This window comes from Rana temporaria, chromosome 1 (assembly GCF_905171775.1).
Source record: "Rana temporaria chromosome 1, aRanTem1.1, whole genome shotgun sequence".
NCBI classification, from domain to species: Eukaryota; Metazoa; Chordata; class Amphibia; order Anura; family Ranidae; genus Rana; species Rana temporaria.
The window spans coordinates 248,394,199-248,417,226 of record NC_053489.1 but is presented as its reverse complement, the minus strand read 5'-3'; the positions used below and the strand labels follow the sequence as shown (position 1 = coordinate 248,417,226).

Sequence of the window (23,028 nt, the reverse complement as noted above, 5' to 3'; positions counted from 1 at the left end):
TCTTCTTAGAACTTTCGACAGACACCATAAGCCTTCAATGACAGATTTGACATTTGAATGTTTTTCGCTGCTTCGTTGAATCTTTGTCGTTCATGTAGAATGGTCTACCCCATCTCTATAATGTTGAATCTTTTCTCTCTATGTCAAATCTTTTCTCTCTATGTCGAATCTTTCCTCTCTATGTAGAATTGGACTAATAGCGTTAAGGTTAGGCACATACGACCGCAGGTTCGATAGACACAGATTGCTATTGTCAGCGTCATGTCGAATCTCCTATCTATATCGAACTGTTATAGCAACGAAAACGAAAATAAAGCATTTTTTATGTCGGATCTCGGATTCTGCGCGTTCGTTCTCGTTTGTTAAAATGATAACGAAAATACCCAAAATTCAGATTCGGAATGCACATGTCTATTGCATACAAACGACAAAGAATTGACGCCCAACAAGCACAAAACTACGTGTTTTTTCAGCTCTTTAGCACCACCCTTTGGGCAACTTCTGCTAATGTTGTGTTACGGTGAGCATTGCTTTTGAGCATGCATGCTTGTACTTTGGAATTTTGTCCAAAGGACTTTTGTACACATGATCAGAAAATCCAAGCACACACAATTGTTGTCGGAAAATTTTAAAGCATGCTGTCCAACATGTGTCTGCGGAAAATCCGACAATTGTCCGATGGAGCATACCAACGGTCGGATTTTCCGACAACAGCCTGTCATCACACTTTTCCCGCCAGAAAATCTGATTGTGTGTACGAGGCTCAACAATTACTGCTGGCAGAGGACTGCTGAATGTGAGGACTGGAAAATGCTTGCAAAGAACTGGTTGATCAGCAGAGTTGCAGCATGGAGGTAAGACATATTTTCACAGAATATCTTCTCTTTGTCAGTTGTGGAGTTATCCGTCATTCGTTTTATTGGTTTTCCCCAATTCCATAGTTTCCTCATGATTCTTTTGCCTAAAGAAATCAGAGATCTTCCAAACACTATTCATTTCTGGGCCAGTTCCTTCAAAGAGCTTGGCCATAAATTCCACCCCAGCCGTTTTAATTAGGCTTCCTCCTGCGAACACATACAAAATAGGGTTTACACTGCTACTGAGAAATGCAAGAGCTGTGACATTAGGTCTGGCAATGGAAGCAACTTTTCTTAGCTTGTCTGATGAGAACACTTTCCCTGACACCTCTATTATATTCACCACGTGGTAAGGAAGCCAGAAGATGGCAAACATCACTATGATCATCACCACCAGCCGGCTTGTTTTATGTTTGGTTTGAAACTTAGCGTTACGCAGCTTCAATCCAATGTAGAGGTAGCAGGACATGATGATTGTAAATGGAATGATAAAGCCAGTCACTGTCTCAAACACATATTGAAAAATGATGTGTGCCGGAGAGCTGTGAATGTGCCTACACTGTTCTTTGTTGTTAACAGTCTCTACCGCGCGGTAAATTGGCATAGGAATGGCTAACAAGCATGACGAAACCCATATAGCCAATATGACTTTGCCAAAAACCATCTTTGTCCTAGTTACAGAGCTCATGGGTCTTGACACAGCAAAGTATCTGTCTATGCTCATAGAGGTAATAAGGATGATGCTGGCATACATACTGAGGCAGCTAATGTAATGACAAAGCTTACAAATTATATTGCCAAATATCCAGCTGCCAGTGGATAGGAGATGTAGGAATACAGGTGCTGTTAGGATTACGATGATATCTGCAATGGCCAAATGTAAGATGAGGTGGCAGGTGACAGACCACTTCTTCATGCAGTTCAGAATTGACCAAATGATGAATGCATTCCCTGGGAAACCAATGATGAAGGCAACTGAGAGGATCGCAATGCCCAGTTTTTGGGAGTAGCCATGAGGTGTCATTGGATACAAGGTTGAGTTTGTGAAGGAAGAATTGCTGGTAGCCAGTTGACCGGGAACCATGTACTGGATATAGAAAAACATAGATGTGGAAGATGTTATAGCATATTCAAAGAGTTTAACAGTAGTATATTAAAAGAAAACATGCAAAAACAATTTAAATTTCAGTTTTCAATTTTTTAAACATAACATTAATGATTGCTTATTAATCAGGTATAGTTGTTGCCAAAACTTTCTTCATAGTATGGTAGTACTTATTCTGTCTATTATCATTTCATTGTAAATCCAGATATACTAGAGCAGTGGTTCTCAACCTGGGGGTCGGGACCCCCTTGGGGGTCGAATGATGATTTGCCAGGGGTCACCAAATCCTGGGCTGTTACTGAAGCCCGCACCACTCTCCCAGCTTTTTTGCAGCCGCTTAGCAGGGCTGTCCCTGGAGTCCGTGGCCACCCAGCTGGGCTGTTCCTAGAGCACGCGGCTGCCCACTCACCCTTTTCGCAGTCACCCATTCAGTTCACGGCATGGCTGGGGGCAGAGACTAGAGGTTAGCAAACTGGTGAGGAATGGGAGGGGCTGGAGGAGACCCTATCTCCTGATTTCGGCATAGGTGTCACTGCTACGAGACACCACAAAGTTGGAGACACAATTAGTAACACTACCTGTGATTATAGTTGCCATTAAAAGTCCCCACTACAGTTCTCAAATCAGCAGGTGACCTTGATCAAGAGCACCTACGTTGGCCAATCAGAACTTCCCCGCAGCACTGCCACTCATTTCAACTCCCCCCACCAGCACTGACACTCATCCCAAACCCCCCACCAGCACTGACACTCATCCCAAACCCCCCGCTAGCACTGCCACTCATCCCATTCCCCCAACCAAGGAGTAAGAGAAGGAAAACAAAATAGAGAATACATGAAAGGGAGAGGAAAAGAGGGGGAGGAACAAAGAAAAAGTGAGGGAAAGAATAGGAGAAAAAACAAGAAAGAGGGCAAAAGAGGGATGGGGGATAAAAACAAGAAATTAGGATAGAGAGCTATAAAAGGCAAAAAAAGGAGAACAAAGGGAAAGAGTGGTACATCCTAAAATATACCATAAGTGTTTTACTATACGAGTGGAAGGGACTCAGGGAGCGCTAAATGTCCATGGGTTAGGGGCGCAAACTACTTGTCTTGCCTTGGGTACTGACAACCCACACTAAGAAAATAATTTTACTATTAGGGGTCCCCACAACATGGGAAATTTTATCAAGGGGTCACGGCACTAGCAAGGTTGAGAACCACTGTACTAGAGGGAACGGTTGGTTTATGAAAAACGAAGCATATGCATGTGCAGCGTTGCCCTTATAAGCAATTACAATTTCTGTGTTTAAGATTAGGGTTGAGCGAACCCGAACTGTAAAGTTCGGGTTCGGTACGGACTTTGGGTTTTTCCCCGAACCCGGACCCGAATAATTGGAAAAAGTCCAGGTTCGGGTTCGGAGTTTGGGTATGTTTTGGTGTGCTGCACGGCAGCCAATAGCCATTCGTGTTACTACTGTGACTGGGAACTGATCACAGCCATGCCTACTTATGGCATGGCTGTGATTGGCCAGTGCAGCATGTGACCCATCATGTGACCAGTCTCTATATTAGATAGAGGCACACAGCACAGATCGTCACTCTGCTTCACTCATGATAGGGAAAGGCTGCTGGAATCTGCTGCTTAGGGAAAGTCTTAGGTGTATCTGGCTCGTTGTCACTGTGCTTCACTTATGTGAGGGAAAGGCTGCTGAATCTGCTCAGGGACAGTGTTAGGTCTATGCTGCTATGCTGCAGAATGCTGGTGTAGAACTGTAAAGGGAAGGCTTCTTCAGGTAAAGGCCCAACTCCATGGTGGTCACAAGTTATTAAATTAGGGACAGGATTGGGCTGTGTATGGAAAATATCAAACAGCCAGATGAGTGTAATTTTTAATGTCATAATATCTATCCACTTAAAAAATATGGTGTAATAAATGTTATGTTAGTGGAATTACAATTGTGTGGTATTTATCTGGTATTATGGAAATAAAATATGTGTTGCTGAATTGTATAGATAATACTCCGCTTTTTGCACGCTATGGTTGCTTGGCCCTCTATCTTAAATGTGCGTTATGCCTTATATGTTAAATATGTTGTTGTTTACACTAAGTTTTTTTTTTGTTTTATGGGTTGTTAACATTGTATGCCACCAGTAACATAGTATTAAGACTTTTAAGGTTTTTTTTTGTTAGTTTTTTTGACAGAGGGTTGAGCATTTTAGCATTTCCTTCAAACATTAACAAGGCCACCTTCTACCTTCCACTGGGCTTACTTTCAGAATATAAGGAAGGGCAAAGGGTCGTGAGTCTGGCAGGGATCATTAGGATTTCAAAACAAAAAAGTCTAATTGAGCTCTGAAACAAATAGTCGATCCTTTTGTGTTTCTTTAGTGGATTGGGGAGGAGACATATTTCTTGAATGGCACAGAACCCCAACTGGATTGTGCTTCTGAAGGTGCCGGGAGAAGTAGCATTGCATCACTTAAAACAAGGAACAAGATGTTTTCTCCATAGATGTATGCAATAATGTGTTTAGTCTGGTGGTTAGTTACTATAACCATAACATGTGTGTTTTTGTTTTTTTAATTCGGCTTCACTTTACTATGACAACCAAAAAACCTACTTGTAGACAAGCTCACTACCATCCATCCTAGTTGGCCTTATTGAAGTACAGTGTGTACCAAAATTGATGAAATCATTCTTCTACCAAGTCAGCTGCCTCTGCTTTCCCTTCGCAGAACACTTTCTTTGTCTATACTAGAGAATTCAAATTCAAACCCCACTCCATGATCCTATTAATGTTAACGAGTGTGAATATTAATTGAATGAATTGTGCAGCTGCTATGAAAAAACAAACAAAAAAAAAAACCCTTGTAATAATGTGTGTATAATAGTAGGACCAAAGGAACCAATTATACCCAGCAGTGCTAAATAAATAGTGTACAACAATATGCTTCTTGTTCACTAACAAATAATATATCAAAATTCATTAACCAATACTGAAATTTTGCAAAACTCTTACAATTAACAACAAAGTGCTTACATGCAATACGTAAACGGATAAATATATAAAACCAAATGTGCATTGTGTAAAATTCCTACAATAAAGTTAATATTCCATTGTCTAGTGATGAGTTTTCAACAAACACAATACAGGTGCTCAACATATAGCATGTTATTGTACACTTTTTATTTAGTGTTGCTGGGTAGAATTGGTTAATTTGGTTCTATTATATTAGAGCAGTGGTCTCCAAACTGTGGCCTGGGGGCCAGATACGGCCCATTGCTTGCCTTTATCCGACTCTTAGGACATTTTTGATCCAGCTGACACCAATGATGGGGCGCTATTCCTCCCACTGACACCATTCATGGGACAATATTTCATCCCACTGACACTAATGATGGGGCACCTTTTCTTTCCACTGACACCATTAATAGGGCACTATTCCTTCCACTGACACCATTGATGGGGCATTATTTCTCCCACTCATACCAACAATGAGGCACTATTCCTCCCACTGGCACCAACAATGTGGCACTATTCCTTTCACTGACACCATTGATGGGGCATTATTTCCCCCACTCTCAGGCCTCGTACACACGACCAAGGAACTCGTCGGAAAAGACACATACTTTTCCTTGACGAGTTCCTTGTTAGGCTTGTCGAGGAACTCGACAAGCTTGCTTTGCGTACACACTGTCAAGACCAAATCACATCGTTCTCAAACGCGGTGACGTACAACACATACAATGGCAGGGGAAGTTCGATTCCACTGGCACAACCCTTGGGGCTGCTTTTGCTAATCTCATATTACTGCGTGTTAAGTAAAAGTTTGGTCGGAGACGATTTGCACTTTTCAGTCTGTTACAGCATGACACATGTGTTATCTCCATTACAAATGCTACTTTTACTCTCGTCTCATACTTTATTCTGAGCATGCAAGGGTTTCTTAGCATACACATGCTCGAGTTTCTCACCGAAAACCAGCCCGACGAGGAACACGACGAGGAAATTGAGACTCCCGTTGAGGAAAAAGAGAACTTGTTCTCTTTTTTCCTCGTCGAGTTCCTCGACAGTTTCCTCGATGAAAAACGTACACACGACCACTTTCCTCGGCAAAAAAGCTCTCCCACCAAGTTTCTTGATGGATTCTGTTGAGTTTCTCGGTCGTGTGTACGAGGCTTCACTCCACACACCTAAAGCCTGAAGGACAGTAAACTGGGCCTTTGAAAAGTTTGGAGACACCTGTATTAGAGATTAAAGTGCTGGAAGGCTGCTGTCTCATTGCTTGGAAGGAGGAACAGTTGGAGCAGAGTTACTGAGAGAACAAATTAAACAATATTGGTGCTTCTGCTGTGAAACTTGAGGATTTATTGCTCTTCAGTGGCTGCATCTATAGAGGTCAATAAGGGTTTAATTTAAAGCTCATTATTTGCTTATGTATATGTAAATACTTGACCACTCCTAGCCTGGCTACATGTTTACTTTAATTTGGGACCTCAGTGCAATCAATTGTGCCTGTTCTTTTCCCAGGTTGTGACTGTATTAGCATATGTGTCCGATTTGAGTAGTATCACAAGTGTACAATATCCTTCTCCCCTACAGGATCCCTTGCTGGCATTCAGGGTTAAGAAGTGATAACTGTACCCCCTCTCTCTCTGTTGCTTTACTCTGTACCAGTAGACACCAGGGGGTTGATTTACTACAGCTGGAGAGTGCAAAATCTGGTGCGGCTCTGCATAGAAACCAATCAGCTTCAAGGTTTTATTGTGAAAGTTTGACGTGATTGTAGCCATATTAGTACCCCACGGACAGTACTCAATTTTCTTTGTGAAACTTTAATTGAGCTAGCTGAAGTTAGAATCTTATTGGCTACCATGCACAGCTGCACTAGATTTTGCACTCCAAGTTTTAGTAAATCAACCCCAAGACATCAACCATTCCACCTGAAATGTCCATCCATGGCTGCTCCCAGGCCCTTCCTGGGCCTGGGAAATATTTACAAGAAAGATTAACTAAAGACCAAGTGTTTACATTCCTTCTTCTATTAATGTTTAAAAATGCTGCGTTACAAAAATAACCAATATAACCACTCCTACATGTGATTTACAAAACTGAATATGCTAGCTTGCAAAACAGAACTTTTCTAAGGAACTAAAAGTTTCCATTATTTGGATGACACACATTTTGTAATAACTATATATTGGCAAGGTACAATATCATATTCATTCTAGCCTTATCCATCTATGGTGCTCTGCAAATATTTTGTGAGACGTTCACTTTAAAATGTCTAAAAGTGACATTTGTTCCTCAGTCAGGCTTTCTATAATTGATAAAAATCAATAATTATTACATTCCAGTTGTTAACTCCCTCTAGTATTTAAATCCATAATTCAGAATCAATTCATTGCGAGTTAGTTGCATAGAAACAATGAACGGATTAACAAAGAAAGACTATTAGAGATGGAGGACAGACTGAATGCAAGAGGTTATTCCAGGGAAGTATAAGACACTGAAAGGAACAGTATTGAAGGGAAGAGTGCTTGGATCAGCAGGTCTCAGGCCTTGTACACACGACCGGGTTTCTCGGCAAAAAACAGCATTCAGGTTTCTCTTCTGGAAATCTGGCCAGAATCTCGACGAGAAAAAAAGAGAACCCGCTCTTTTTTCTCGTCGAGATTCTTGTCGGCCTGTTTCCCAACGAGAAACCAGAGAGTGTGTATACTTACCTGTCGCCGTGAAAACCCGCGCATGCTCAAAATGACTTTGACGCATGCGCGATAGCTTCCACGGCATAGGTAGGGTGAAGCAAGATGGTGGCGACGGCATCGAATGTGACAAGCACATGCTCATGATACGTGTTGAAGTCACTGCGTTCTTTCCTTTCAAGAGAACCGCGGTTCTTTTGAAATGAAAGTCAGTACACTCCTGCGGCAGGAGTTTCTTGCCAAGAATCTCGTCAGGGAAAACTACAGGTTTTTCCTGACGAGATTCTCGGACGTGTGTACGAGGCCTCAGAGGCATAATAGTAAATATTTCCTTTTGTGTGACATTACCATTCAGAATCACATCATATTTCAACATCATTTTAAAATATTGGAAAATCCTGAAAGAAAATGGTGGAAGAACCTCAACAACCGCCACTATTACAGTTCTTTAGTAGAGGGAAATGTATTGATTAATGACACGATTGTTAGGGCTGGCTTTAGAATGGTATAACTACAATTTTGGGTACCAGACAATATGGGGCAGATTTACTAAAACTGGAGCACTCAGAATCAGGTGCAGCTGTGCATGGTAGCCAATCAGCTTCTAACTTCAGCTTGTTCAATTAAGCTTTGACAATAAAACCTGGAAGCAGATTGGTTTCTATGCAACGCTGCACCAGATTTTGCTCTTTACCACAATCGTAAATCTCCACCATGCAATTTCAAGGCCGCTGCATTTTCAAAATGCTGCATGCACCTTTTCTCTGTAGGAAATGCAGGCATGGCAGCACATTAAAAAAAGGGGTGCCATTCCATGTGTGGAAGATGTGCCAGTACCACTGGTGGTCCGTGCTAGTGCTCCAATTAGTGAACATTTCAGCCACAGTATTTAGTCCACACTAAAGACCTACCTGGTCTTGGCCAGCCAGGCTCACCATCTGCTGGCTTTCAGCACAGTGGGCACCTGCTTTGTCCCACTCCTATCCCAGATCCAAAGCCTCTGGCTCTCACCACCACTGCCGGCTGCTGCTCCCTCCCACTATGATCTCAGCTCCTATCCTGCGGCCCCCTGAGTCCCGAACATGCGGTCTACATGGGGTGGGGTCAGAGTGTCAGTGGAGCTCCTGGCCTGCTGGCTCTCTGCTAGCTGGGGAATAATACAGCGCAACGCTGCCTGTCTCCTACCGTATACCCAGTCACTTCGCAGGGCAGAAGAGCAGTGATGCGGGGCGGGCGCGGTGAGATAGATAGTGTCATCTCTGCCCACTCGCTTCTCTCATCCGCCTGCTCGGCTTCCTCATGCAGCCGCCTGTCACACTGGTGGCCCGGTGGTTAGGCAGGGACTGCTTCAGTAAGAGTCTCGGGGCTATGGGCCCCAGATTTGGGGCTATAGACCCAACAGCCAACCCCTAGTGATGCCACTGCTTTTAGCACCTGCCCCCTTCCTGGCATAAACAGAAATTCTGCTGCAGGGGACACAGAAGGGTAAAAAGAACAGAATTTGTTGTGCCTTGTGTGAGGGCATAGTGGGCCCTATATCCCTTGGGGCCCATGTGCACTGCATACATTGCATACATATATGATATGTCACTGATACCATCATCTGATTGTTGGCGTGTTGCAGTTTGCACATTTTTTACTGTGCGTTTTGCTGCATTTAACGTTTGTTAAAAAAAAAGGCAAAATGTGTGTTTGCTTCCATAGTTAGGCTTCATGTACACTGGACCTTTTTACAACCTCTCCTGAACAATTTAACTTGACAGATCCTAACCTATGTTTAAAACGTCCGTTTTGCCCCGTTTACATGCTGCGTTTTGACGCATTTGCGTTTAGAAGCGTTTCTTAAAAAAATTGCCAAAAACAAAAAACTCCTGTAAACCAAATGCGGCTAAATGCGAGTTACCATGCTTAGCCGCGTTTAGAAGCGATTGGCGCTTAAAATGACTCTAAACTCAGCTTCTGAGCCCATTTTTTTGCGTTCCAAAAAAGCCTCTAACCACAACTGCCTAGAAATTACTATAAACAACCCTGTATATATGTACTGATAAGATAACATAGAGGAGAGTTCAGGAGCAGTTGAAAAAAATTCCCAACTGCTCCTAAACGTCCATTTACCAGCAGCAGTGTACAGGCCTTAGTCTGGCTGAAAAAAGACCATTTGGTTCAACCAATAAAAGGGAAAAAACACTTTTTGGAAGTACGTATTAATAAATACACAAGGTGCTGCAAATCTTCTAACAGAACTTTTCTATATATTAAAGTTGGGGTACACAATTTTATCAGCATGCACCATGTGAGCGATGCTGTAAGGAAATTTTTATATATGTATAATACTGTATATATATATTTACTTTTATAGTGTGTTTATTTTCGATGGATTTATGTTGTGTTATTTGTTTTATTTGTGCTGTTTACTTAATATTATTCTGCTGCTATTGAATGGGGAAGATTGTGTTGTTTATGGCAGTGTTAACAACACTCATTTAGGTTTAGTAAAGTTCACACTACAGAAAAAGCCTAAAGCAATTACTTATGTTTAGCTTTTCAGACATCAGGAACTGTTCTGAGTTCTGATTGATTGCTAGAGTTTTCAAAACATCATTCGTCCTTGCACTGCTTTAACCACTTCAGCCCCGGAAGGATTCACCCACTTCCTGACCGGGCCATTTTTTGCAATACCGCACTACGTCGCTTTAACTGACAATTGCACCATCGTGCAATGCTGTACCCAAACAAAAAAAAGAGCATACATTTTGAAAAAAAAAAAAATATTTTTTACTTTTTGCTATAATAAATAATAAACAAATTTCTTCATCAGTTTAGGCCAATATTTATTCTTCTACATATTTTTGGTACAAAAATCCCAATAGGTGTATATTGATTGGTTTGTGAAAAAGTTATAGCCTCTACAAAATAGGGGATATATTTATGGCATTTATATATGCGACATTGCGGCAGACAGATCGGACACTTTTGACACTTTTTGGGACCATTAACATTCATACAGCGATCAGAGCTAAAAATAGCCACTGATTGCTGTGTAAATGTCATCCAAGGGGTTAACACTAGGGGGTGATCAAGGGGTTAAGTGTGTCCTATGGAGGTGTTTCTAACTGTGGGGGGAGTGGACCGAAAGGGAGTAGAGAGAGATCACTGTTCCTGATCACTAGGAACAGAAGATCTCTCTCTACTTCCCTGACAGAACAGGGATCTGTTTACATTGACAGATCCCCGTTCTGGCTCTCTGAGGAGCTATCGCGGGTTGCCGGCGGACTTCGTGGCCGCCGGCCACGCGCATCGGCTCCCGCGTAGCGTTGCGGTAGCGTGTCCCATAGCCCTAAAGCTTCCGGCGTACACCTACGGCGATTCACACAGGGGATCTAACCTCCCGCCATATAATGACAGTGGCTGGTCAGCAAGCAGTTAATCAAAGCAGAACATTACTTAAATATTACAAAAAAAGAATAAAATAATAAAAAAAAAATGTTAAGAGATAGAGGGGTTGATTTACTAAAACTGAGAGTGCAAAATCTGGCACAACTGTGCTTGTTCAAGTAAGCTTTGCCAAAAAAAACAACTAGAGGTGGATTGGTTTCAATGCAGAGTTGCACCAGATTATGCACTCTCCAGATTTAGTAAATCAACCCTAGGGTTTTTTGGCAGAATAGACTTTGCATGTCTCTCAGCCCATTTGCAGCATCTGCCAAGATTTGAGCCAGATGCCTGGATGGTGTAACTCCTATGCATATGTGGCCAGCCCGGTGGCTGAAGAGGGACATGAACTCAAACAAAGTGATATGGAAGATGGCAATGGATGGAATGACAAGGAACAGCACTCAAGGGTCAATGCTAGAGGAGTACAAACAAAGGGGTGCATACGCCATAATGTGGATGTATGCTGTGCACATTTGTCACACTTGCTAAACAACTTGGATTGTATGTAAGGCCTCGTACACACGACCGGTTTTCTCGGAAAAAAACAGCAAGAAAACTGCTTCTTGCCGAGATTCCCGTTCGTGTGTACGAGGCATTCAGGTTTCTCGTCAGGAAATCTGGGCAGAATCTTGACGAGAAAGCTCTCTTTTTTCTCGTTGAGATTGTTGTCGGCCTGTTTCCCGAAGAGAAACCCGAAAGTGTGTATACTTACCTGTCGCTGTGGAAACCTGCGCATGCTCGAAATGACTTTTGACGCATGTGCGGTAGCTTCCACAGCATAGGTAGGGTGAAGCAAGATGGCGACAACGGCATCGAATGTGACGAGCGCATGCTCATCGTTCGCGATTACTTCACCACGTTCTTTCCTTTCAAGAGAACCGCGGTTCTTTTGAAACGAAAATCTGTACACTCGGGCGGCAAGAGTTTCTTGCCAAGAATCTCATCAGGGAAAATGACAGGTTTTTCCTGACGAGATTCTCGGCTGTGTTTACGATGCCTAAGTGTTGAGAAAAAAAATATGTAAATTATTAGAATACAGTATTTTTCGTAAAATTGGGCCTTTAAGATAGACGTAGAAGTTTGAGTTATCTATGATTAACCATTCAATAATCATTTCAGTAAAATTTAAGAGCCCTGTGAGCGTTATTACTTACTTCAGACATGGTGCTGTAGTCCCCCCGAAGAATAAGGGATGTCCTGCTGGGTAAATGTAAGAGTTATTTATAGTATTAAAGTAAACTTATACATATAATCAGTCACTTTACAACATGAATCTGTTCATCTTAAATCTGACAAAAAAGAGGCATATTTATAAAGCAGTGACATTCACTAAACATTCCCTGCAGGTGCATCTGCATTAGATGACAGCGATTAAGTCACCCCTAGTGAATGTTTGGTGAAAGTTGCATTCACTGCTTTATAAATATGAACCTATGTATTAAAAGCAAAACTGAAAATCGCAGGGCTTTGGTGGAAAATATAAACATAGGTCAAATCTCATGACACACCCCTTCGAAGAACTCTTCAGACTTACAGTTACAGATTTACAGGTATTTTTGATTTAACAAAAAAAAACATATTTACAAAGAAAACATGTTTGTTCTACCCTGAGCAAAAACATGAAGGTAAACCTGAATTGCATGTTATGTCAGTTTTTCTGGCACATTTGAATGGAAGCTCATTGTTAGTCTATATGTTTTTTATTCTGTTTTTCTGTTTTTTATTCCATTCCTGAGATTACTGGGAGAAGATTTGCCTGTGTCAACCACTGGAGGACGCACTATATGTTTGCAGACATTCACAACTGCACAAGCGTGTTTGACTTTCTTTTTAGTTAAAGGAGTCAAAGCGCTGTGGTAAGCGCATATATTATTTACACTTTTGGGTGTCGTTTTGCGGAATTGGTGGAAGGATTTTGAAGCACTGCAGTTCATGAGAAGATTGCATGTTTATCTTCTGGTCCATTGCAAGATTAACTCCGTTATTTTTAAGTGGCTCACTACTACTACAGAAATTTATGGACATTATTATTAAGAATTTATTTTCTTCTTGATTTAAGGTTTTGGGAGCACATCACTCTTCTAATAGAGGTTCTCTTGTGAATCTTTTTCTTTCACTATTGATCCAACTGGGTCTTTGCTATATAGCTTTGATTGATAGTTGTTGTTTATTTTTTAATTGATATCACATGAATTTTGTAATTGCTATCACTGATCGATTAGATTTTTTTGTACTAGCGCCCCCTACTTACCACACATTCACTAAATCTAATGAGGTATTGTCCTCTTATATTTTTAGGGGAGCAGCTTTTCATTATATATATTTTTTTATTTTTATTATAATAAGTTAAGTTTATATGTTCCACACATTTTTTTGGCGTGAAAATCAATCCTCAAACATTGTTAGTCTATAGGCAGGCATGCGTAAATGGACTTGCATCCTTTTACATCCAATCACATTTAAAGCGGAGGTTCACCCTTAGAGAGCACTTTTTAGCCTTAGATTCCTGCTCGTTTTGTCTAGGGGAATCGGCTATTTGTTTTAAAATATGAGCAGTACTTACCTGTTTACGAGATGCATCCTCTCCGTCGGAGAGTCGGAAGCCTCTCGGAAGACTGTCAATCATGAAGGAACGCCCGCTCCCGAAGACCCATACCCGGAAGCGACGGAAGAAGATGCATCTCGAAAACGGTAAGTACTGCTCATATTTTAAAACAACTAGCCGATTCCCCTAGACAAAACGAGCAGGAATCTAAGGGGAAATTTTTTTTTTTTTAATAAATGGGTGAACTCCCGCTTTAAGTCCTAAGTCTAAAAAAAATAAATCAGTACCCAGATCAGCCTAAGGAGGATGGTCCCCGCTGTTGCTGCCTACTTCCGAGATCTCTAATGTTAGTGGTGGGGAAGGTGACGTCACGTGGGTGCCCACAAGAGAGGAAGAGGAGGGGAGTTCAGAGGGAGGGATGGACCAGCAGATAGGAAGGAGAAGCAGGCTGAACTTATTGCACAGGAGGGACAAACCAGACTGCTAATGTATCAGGAGTGAGCCATCAACCATGTACGGTCACATCTGGCGCTCCCAGGACGCCGGCCCATGGCTCCGCAGTGTGGGCTTTTTTTAACGATGATGGTGACGGGTTCCTCATCAGGTCCACCTGCCTTTAAATGACTGCAGAAGGCAGTTTATTTATTTATTAATTACAGGTACTTTTATATTGCGGTGTCAATTTACACATTGCTTTACATATATTTTATTTTATTTTATTTTATTATTTGTTAAGCGCAAAATACAGTTCAAGAACTGCGCCTATATTGTACATTCACATCAGTCCCTGCCCTCAAGGAGCTTACAATGTCCCTAAAAGGAGCTAATAAACCTACCATCAGGTCTTTGGAGTGTGGGAGCAAACCAGAGTACCATGAGGAAACGCACACAGGCGCCGGGATAACATGCAAACTCCATGAAGATAGTGTCATGATTGGGATTGACACTAGTGCTGCCAGGTGGAAGTGCTAACCACTTTGCCACTGTGCTGCTAGATTCTATAGCTGCTAGTCAGTCCAATAGCAGTCTTGCCCACTGTTGCTATGTATTAAATATAAACAAGGTGGACCTGATGGGGAAATAGTCTTAGGCCCCTTTCACACAGGGCAGTGGAGGTGCGGTGGCGGTATAGCGGCGGGATTTTTATCGCTGCTATACCGTTGTATTTACCGCGGTATTCACCCGCTAGCGGTGCGGTTTTAACCCCCGCTAGCGGCCGAAAAAGGGTTAATACCATCTGCAGAGGCGAATTGTTGGCGGTATTACCACGGTTTCCCATTGATTTCAATGGGAAGGAGCCGTAAACACCCCGCTCCAAAGATGCTGCTTGCAGGAGATTTTTTTTCCTCCTGCCAGTGCATCGCCTCAGTGTGAAAGCCCTCTGGCTTTCACATTGAGAATGCTGGGGCAGGATTATTTCAGGCGTAATTTATGCACTATTTTTAGCGCTAAAACGCCTGAAATAAGCCTCAGTGTGAAAGGGGCCTTATAGTTGCCTATTATTCTCCACCCACTCAAAAACAAAACTCTTTGGCTGCTGTCTGTGTGATGGCCACAGTGGCTGGGCGAAGGAGTGTTTGTGTGTTGGTGGTGGCAATAACACTAAAGTCTCGTACACACAATTCAAAAATCGGAAAGAAAAATTTCGTCTGACGATTTTAGGATCGTTAGTATGGTGCTTTCGACAGCCAATTTCGATTTTTCACCTGACAAAAGCTGGATGTGAAGGCTATAACATTTTTGTCGGATGTGAACTCATTGCCAGATGCTTCCTGTGACAAATTCATCTGTCTGTTCCCTGATACTGTATGAATCGGTTGCAATCACTTTTGTGATACAGGGATGCGTGCAGAAGAATTATATGTCTATGAAACACTTTATGAATTCCAGGGAATATGCTTACTGCATTTTAGAGGGTTGGTTTGCTATGGGAAAACTTCCCACATGGAGTCTCGGACAGAAATAAACATTTGCCAGAAATGTTAACTTTTCTTTACTCCGTTAAAAAAAGAAGAAGCTAAAGCTAGCCTTTAATGTCATGTTCAGAAAATGAGATTACCGCATGAGTTATGTATGTATACATAATGAGGGTGATCTACTAAAACTGGTGCACACAGAATCTGGTGCAGCTGTGCATAGTAACCAATCAGCTTTTAGGTTTTAGGCCAGGTTCACACTGGTGCAACATACACTCCAACATTGGGAACACGTGTCGCATGACCTGTATAAATAAATCGTTCCCTATGAAAGCCTTCTGAACTGATCCGACGTTGAAAAAGGTTCCTGCACTACTTTGGTCTGGCTTGGGCACGATTTCAGACCATTGATTTGAATGTAATCCAAGTCGGATCATCGTCTTAACCGATCTGACTTGTGGCATGCGACTTGTGCTCTAAGGATCTTGAAGGGGAACCCAATGCCAAAATAGAAAAAAACTGGCGTGGGGTCTCCCCAAAATCTATACCAGACCCTTAGCTGAGCACGGTCAGGAAAGGGGGGGACAATCTGGGGTGGGTGCTCTGGGGCCTTGTCTTTGATAGGGACAAGGGCCTCTTCCTGACAACCATGGTCGGTGGTTGTGGGGGTCTGCGGGCAGGGGGCTTCTCAGAATCTGGGAGCCCTCCTTGTCAAGGGGGCCAATGTGATCCCTGTCCCCCCCCATATGAATAAGTATGGGGTAAATTGTACCCCTACTAATTCACCCAACAAGTGTCAAAAATAGTCCTTTATTAAAAATGAATAATGTCCCCCATCGTAGCCCTGTTGTCAGGCGTGGGGTCTCCAGATTACGTCACCTGATGGCCACGTCCCATGGCTATAAAGAAAATGGCAGACAGTGGGAGCCAACACAACAGCGGGACCCAGCTTCGGGAGAAGAACCCGCAGACTCCCACAACCACCACCACCCACGGTTATCGGGAAGAGGCCCTTGTCCCGATCAACATGGGAACAAGGTGCTTTGGGGTGGGGGGCGCAGAGCCCAGCTGCCCCAAAGCACCCCCCCCAAATTGATGGTGTGTGGCCTGGTATGAATTCACCATTTATTTAGAATTTTGTAACGCCAAAATAATGGAAAAGTAGTGATAAAAAAATGGGTTAAATCAATAGTCTTTTGCAAATTAATTTTCATGGTTCGTGTTGAAGGAGGCATGGCAGGGGCTTGTCATTTGGCTAAATACTGCCTGCTATAATGTGCCCTTTTACCTTGAAAGCCTATCTGCAGCATGTAGGTGATCTTTCTATTGATGTGAATGGCATCCGCAGTGTGCATGCGTGGGTAGTGTTATGCAGAAGATTTTGTGAAACCATTAGTGCGATGCAAGCTGAACAGTTAGGAGAATATTTACAGGTTATTATGACCTAATACAAAAATGCTGAGGGAGGGGAGGAGGGCCCCAAAGAAAGAGGATACCGTACTTGCACTAAAAATCTCTGTTTATGTTGCAAGTTATTAAATAAAGAACGTCTCCCTCTGCCCTTTTTGACCAGAATTCACATTCTCTAGATATCCGGCAAAGCTTTAAGCTGTATTAATTCCAAAACAAAAATGTAATATATGGCAGCTAACCAATCATTAAATAAATATGTTGACTGCATTCATTTTATTATCTTTGACTTTTACCCTGTTTTTACCTGGTGGTCTGGCCAGTAACACACCTTCTGTCTGTATTACAGTGCTCCTGCTCTGGATGAAGGAGCAGAGGGGGCACAGCATCATTATCAGTCGGGGGGGGGGGAGGGGTAGTGCTAGATGTACTAGCAGATTTAGATACAATAACAAATTGAAACCAAACTCCAGCTCATACTTTATAATTGGTTACAGCAAACAGTTGTTTTTCCTTTTGGGATAAAGGTTTTGCATGAATAAAAAAAGGTTGCAAGCACTGGACTTATTCTCTCTGGAGAAGAGACGCTTGAGAGGGGATATGATTTCAATGTACAAATACCGTACTGGTGACCCCACAATAGGGATAAAACTTTTTTGCAGAAGGGAGTTTAACAAGACACGTGGTCACTCATTAAAATTAGGAGAAAAGAGGTTTAACCTTAAACTACATAGAGGGTTCTTTACTGTATAAGCAGCAAGGATGTGGAATTCTCTTTCACAGGTGGTGGTTTCAGTGGGGGGGCATCGATAGTTTCAAAAAACGATTAGATCAACCGCAACATACAGGGATATACAATGTAATACTGACATATAATCACACACATAGGTTGGACTTGATGGACTTTTTTCAACCTCACCTCCTATGTAACTACCCCTGCCAGTGTTAAGTGGTTTGTCTCATCCTTGTAAATTGATACATTCTGCCGAAGAGCTTGTGCTTTTGAAAAACAGCAATCCATATGTTCCTGGAAAAGGCTATAAAATGCTGGGGGCTGGCAAGCAGTTAAAGAATCACGTGACAACATAGCCAAGTACTCTGTATTTTTGTGGACCATGTTGTTTTCTATTAGGGATATTAGTCTCATGTTGGAAAACATTGGTCTGAGATTTTGAAATCTGCAGAGTACCATTATCGTTATGTACCATTGTGCATGTTTCTTAACTGGTAAAAAAAGGTATACCTTTCACTGCAGTTGAGAAAAATCAGGCCTCCATAATGGCTGTGAATTGACAGAAACAGTAATCATTTGGCAGGCAAAGAAGGTCTGGTATACATATTTCATCTGTCTGGAGTTCAGTATGAAAGTGATTGTAAATGTATTATTATTTTTTTTATAGCTTTTTTTTTTTTTAGGAGATATTTAAAAAAATAATATTAAAAAGTTGCAATTTAAGTGCCAACTGTAAAAAACAGAAAGCAGATAAAGCATTGAATAAACTAACAGAACAGCTACCCTGAGGCAGTAAGGATAAGGATAGAACAATTGTACATACAGTTGACTCGCAATGTCCTTAGAACAGCAAGATAAATTTGGTAATAAGCCTATTAGGGGAAGATGGATGCGTCAGTGAGAATGTTCAGTGTGCATGTTTCACTGTGTGAATTAACAAGCATAATGTTTAAATGAGGAAGGTAGGAAAGCTGACTTAGATTGGCAAGACTAGGTATGGACGTTAAGTAGAAAAATAAATGAATAGTAGTAAAGATAAGAAAGCTAGGGGAATTAACAATAGATGAATAGTAGTAAAGGGAATAAAGCTAGAGGAAGTAACAATAGAGAGAAGAGAAGTACTGTAGAAGAAAGTTGCCAGTAAGGTTTATTACAAGGGAAATACCAGGATATGTGTTGGATAGTCCCAAGGGCTTTTCAACATCTCCAGCATCTGTAATCAGCAGGGAAATTTAGAATGCATAGCTTGTCCGGAGGCTAGTGTCAGAGGAAAAGTATCTTGTATTGGTTCTCTTTGTACAGTGTACGAATCAAACTATTGGCAGCTTGAGATCATATTTGTTGCCACATCTTCAGGGGCCATTACTCTCCCAGTATTTGTTCCCATTTTTTCATATATGGGTGTTTGAGAAAATATTGTTGTCATTGAAACTTGTAGCTTTTAAATTTGTGCAATTAACCTTTTGCTGAATGGACCTCCCAAGCGCGTTTTCTCAAACAGCGTTAATTTAGGTAATTCATGTGAGACAGTCAAGGATTGGGCCTAATGACGTATCACGCCTGTAAGTATTCATTGAAGACAAGCGTAGGGAGATATAAAGCATTTAGAAAATCTTGGAAAGGCCTTAAAACCCTGTTTCTGGCATCCACAAGCTGGCCAAAGTGGAATAGACCCCCTTTTATTACAAACATGAGACATATGTGAAGTCAGGTAGGGGTGACTAGAAAGGATGTCACAAGACGCATTAGTCGTTAAGGGATGGTGGCTTTGACTTTGGCACCGGAAGGTATAAGTTATCCATGGATTTTAGGAGGCCAGATAAAGGTACTGAGACATTGGAGCTTCCCAACAAAGAGAGTAAGTGGATGAGGGCCATCCACAACTTTTCAGGTTTGTTCCACTGATTGAAAAGTTTGCAGAGGTGGTCCATCCCCTGCTGGACCTGATCCGTCAGGCCGGAAGAAACCGACACCTGGGGCCATCCTTTCAGCATTAAGGTGTGTTGCTTCAGATAATATTTGTTATTATATTTATGATTTAATATCTCGCATATACGATATATGGTTAAAATAAGGGTTCTGTGATTAGAGTGAAAGTTTCAACATAACACATTTATTTAGAGAAAAGATATTAGCTATCTAACATACTGCATACATATACAGTTTTAAAGTAAGGGAAATAAAAGTTAGTTTCAAATACAAGATAAGCACATCACACTAAAAGTATTAAGAAAACAAATTATGACAAAGTAACTAAGTGCAGGGGAGAAGATAGATTCTGATGTTACCTTGACATCCCGGGCCCGGGAAGTTCTCATCATCTCTCTCCAATTCTATTGATGAGACCCCCTGACTTTATAATCCTGATGTCACTTCTGATTGGCTGAAATAGCCTTTCCTTTTATGGTCACAGCTTCCTTCCACCTTAACTTTGTCCCTGAGGCCCACTCTGATTGGACATTACTATCCTTTCCAAATATGGGCAACATCCTAGTTCTATCTATTAGCTATGTATAGGTTTGAAGTTTAAACTAATTACCTCTAGCTCTTTAGACCTCCTGTCTATTCATGGAAGAGTACAGTCGTTTCCAGGTGACACCATAAAGTGCAAACCTTTCCCACTGTGATTTCTTCCTGACTTGCTTTGTATGTCAAAAGATGTAGTAGATTGGTCGTCTCCGGCCATCTTCTCACAAAGCAATCATGCATATCAAATACGGAGAGTGCTAATTAGATATATTCAATCCCTAACTGTAACTTCTATTTAAAGTATCAGAACTTCTCCCCCACCACACATGTACTGTTATCGTAATATATATTTATACCTATGTACAATTATGGCGATTAGACATTAACAATTCACCCAGGGCAACAGATGACCCCTTGTGGCCAGTTGAGACAGATGAGACTAGGCCACACTTTAAGTGAGTAATTGTTTATGTCTAATATCCATTAGAATGTTAAGTTTCTCCCTCTGCCATTTTTTTTAGAAGTCAGCCAAGATATATCACCATGCCCGTCATGAAAATCAATACCCCGCATTGCAATATGAGAAAACCTTTTCATTCCATTTCCCTCCAGGTCCTAGTGGTGACTAAGCTAAAATCCCCATCATGTAAAAGTTCATTTAACATTTCCTCCTTTTTCTTCTAAGGAAAACTATTTTTCTTCATTTCCTATATCACTTTATTTTTGGTGATTCTGGAGGTTGCTATGGTGAAATAAAAAAAAAAAAAAGAGGGGAGTAGGGGTAACATTATATGGACAACATTTAGAACAGTTAAAACAAAACAAAAATGTTGATATAGAATATTAAAGCTTCCCTATATCATTTTGGGGATGGGACAAAGTTCCAACAGTTTTTTCTTCTCTTTTGACACTGGATAAATGTTTTATATAAATGTGTGACATTGTAGCTATTACCAACTATGACAATAGTCAGCAACAGTCATGTGACTAGTTTCCTGGTATAGGTGACATTGTATCCTCTCTACAGTTCTAATATTGGACAGTCATCATATGTATGTGGTCATGGGTAATTTTTTTTTATGTTGGTCAGTTTTCTTTTTGTGCCATAACTAAGTTCAAAAAGCAATGCTTAAAGATCATATAGATATACTGGGACTGGTGAGACTCATAGTGATTGGCAAATAACAGAGTATAGTACAATTGTACTTAAGTAATTTAGTATAATTATTCCTGAAGCCACAAGTAACTGGTAACAGCACACCTATCCGCATTCTGAAATCAAGTTATTTTTGTCTGCTTACATGACACTGCCTAAATCTGCACGGAGACCTCTTAAAGTGATGACCTCTTCCCAAGTCTGCTAAAGGCAGGACTCATACAGCAGCTACACATGATAGCCAAGGACGGAGCTATATGCCCAAAAGTGGGGCACCACCCCAGGCTTCAACCCATCAGGGTTGGTATAACTGAACACAGCGTCAGTAAAAGGAGTTTGTGGTGAGTTGCGATGGCAACAAGATCCCCCTGGAAACTGGAAGGGTCACACACACACACAGGGGCAATCCGCAGAAGGCGGGGCAGAGTTACTTGCAGACATATGACAAAGGAGGAAGAAAGATGGGAGATGGCAATCAGACTAGCTGGCTGATGGGCGCAATCATTTAAATTGTTACACATGGCAATGTAAAGGGCCTCATATTAGGTCACAGTATATCTATAACAATTTTAATCAAAGGTCCTTAATACTCCGAATGACAAGATAAGCATTCATTGGAAGGCATATGTCGTAAAAGTACTCGTGTTTTTCCTTCTCTAACTCTGCCCACACTAATAAAGTACAAGCACAGAAAGCCAATAAAGGTGGTCCAAAGACCATTACTGTATGATGTATCCAATTGGAATCGCCATGGAAGGCTGTCCCAGAAGCAAGGCAAACAGGACCCGATTTCCGAATGCGGATAGGTGTGCTGTTACCAGTTACTTGTGGCTTCAGGAATAATTATACTAAATTACTTAAGTACAATTGTACTATACTCTGTTATTTGCCAATCACTATGAGTCTCACCAGTCCCAGTATATCTATATGATCTTTAAAGCGGTGGTTCACCCTCCTTCACATCATTAGACCATTACATTCGGCATCGTAGCGCGAGCTACGGTATGCCGGTCTTAAATTTTTAATCCCCGTACTCACTGTGCTATCGTTGATTGAAGAATCCGACTCCCGCGGGGAATGGGCGTGCCTATGGAGAGGGAGGATGATTGACGGCCGGCTCTGGCACGTCACGCTCCCCGAAGACAGCCGGAGTAGGTCTCGGCTCTTCACGGCGCCTGCGCACAGGCTATGCGCAGGCGCCGTGAATAGCCAAGCCTATTTCGGCTATTTCCGGAGAAGCGTGACGTGCCAGGGCCGGCCGTCAATCACCTTCTCTCACCATAGGAACGCCCATTCCCCGGAATCTTCAATGAGCCATAGCACTGTGAGTACGGGGATAAAAAATGTAAGACCGGCATAACGTAGCTCGCGCTACGATGCCGAATGTAATGGTCTAATAAAAAAAAATATTTTTTTTTTTTTTAACAGGGTGAACCCCCGCTTTAAGCATTGCTTTTTGAACTTAGTTATGGCACAAAAAGAAAACTGAGCAACATAAAAAAAAATTACCCATGACCACATACATATGATGACTGTCCAATATTAGAACTGTAGAGAGGATACAATGTCACCTATACCAGGAAACTAGTCACATGACTGTTGCTGACTATTGTCATAGTTGGTAATAGCTACAATGTCACACATTTATATAAAACATTTATCCAGTGTCAAAAGAGAAGAAAAAACTGTTGGAACTTTGTCCCATCCCCAAAAT

General features: G+C 41.6%; 1 protein-coding gene across 4 annotated transcripts in view; it reads right to left on the bottom strand.

The window, feature by feature from the left end:
• Nucleotides 1-693: 693 nt before the first annotated feature.
• Nucleotides 694-23,028, bottom strand: part of LOC120940369 (leukotriene B4 receptor 1-like) — a 48,063-nt gene continuing 25,728 nt past the window's right edge. For 2 of the 4 annotated variants that reach the window (XM_040353177.1, XM_040353204.1), the window contains exons 2-3: nucleotides 12,240-12,285; nucleotides 694-1,944 (exon numbers count right to left, since the gene is read on the bottom strand). In XM_040353177.1, the coding sequence (XP_040209111.1) occupies nucleotides 901-1,944; nucleotides 12,240-12,248 (1,053 nt within the window). In that variant the 5' untranslated portion in view covers nucleotides 12,249-12,285 and the 3' untranslated portion in view covers nucleotides 694-900. The remainder of the gene's footprint in view (nucleotides 1,945-12,239; nucleotides 12,286-23,028) is intronic. The other 2 variants (XM_040353194.1, XM_040353186.1) reach the window with 1 other exon arrangement.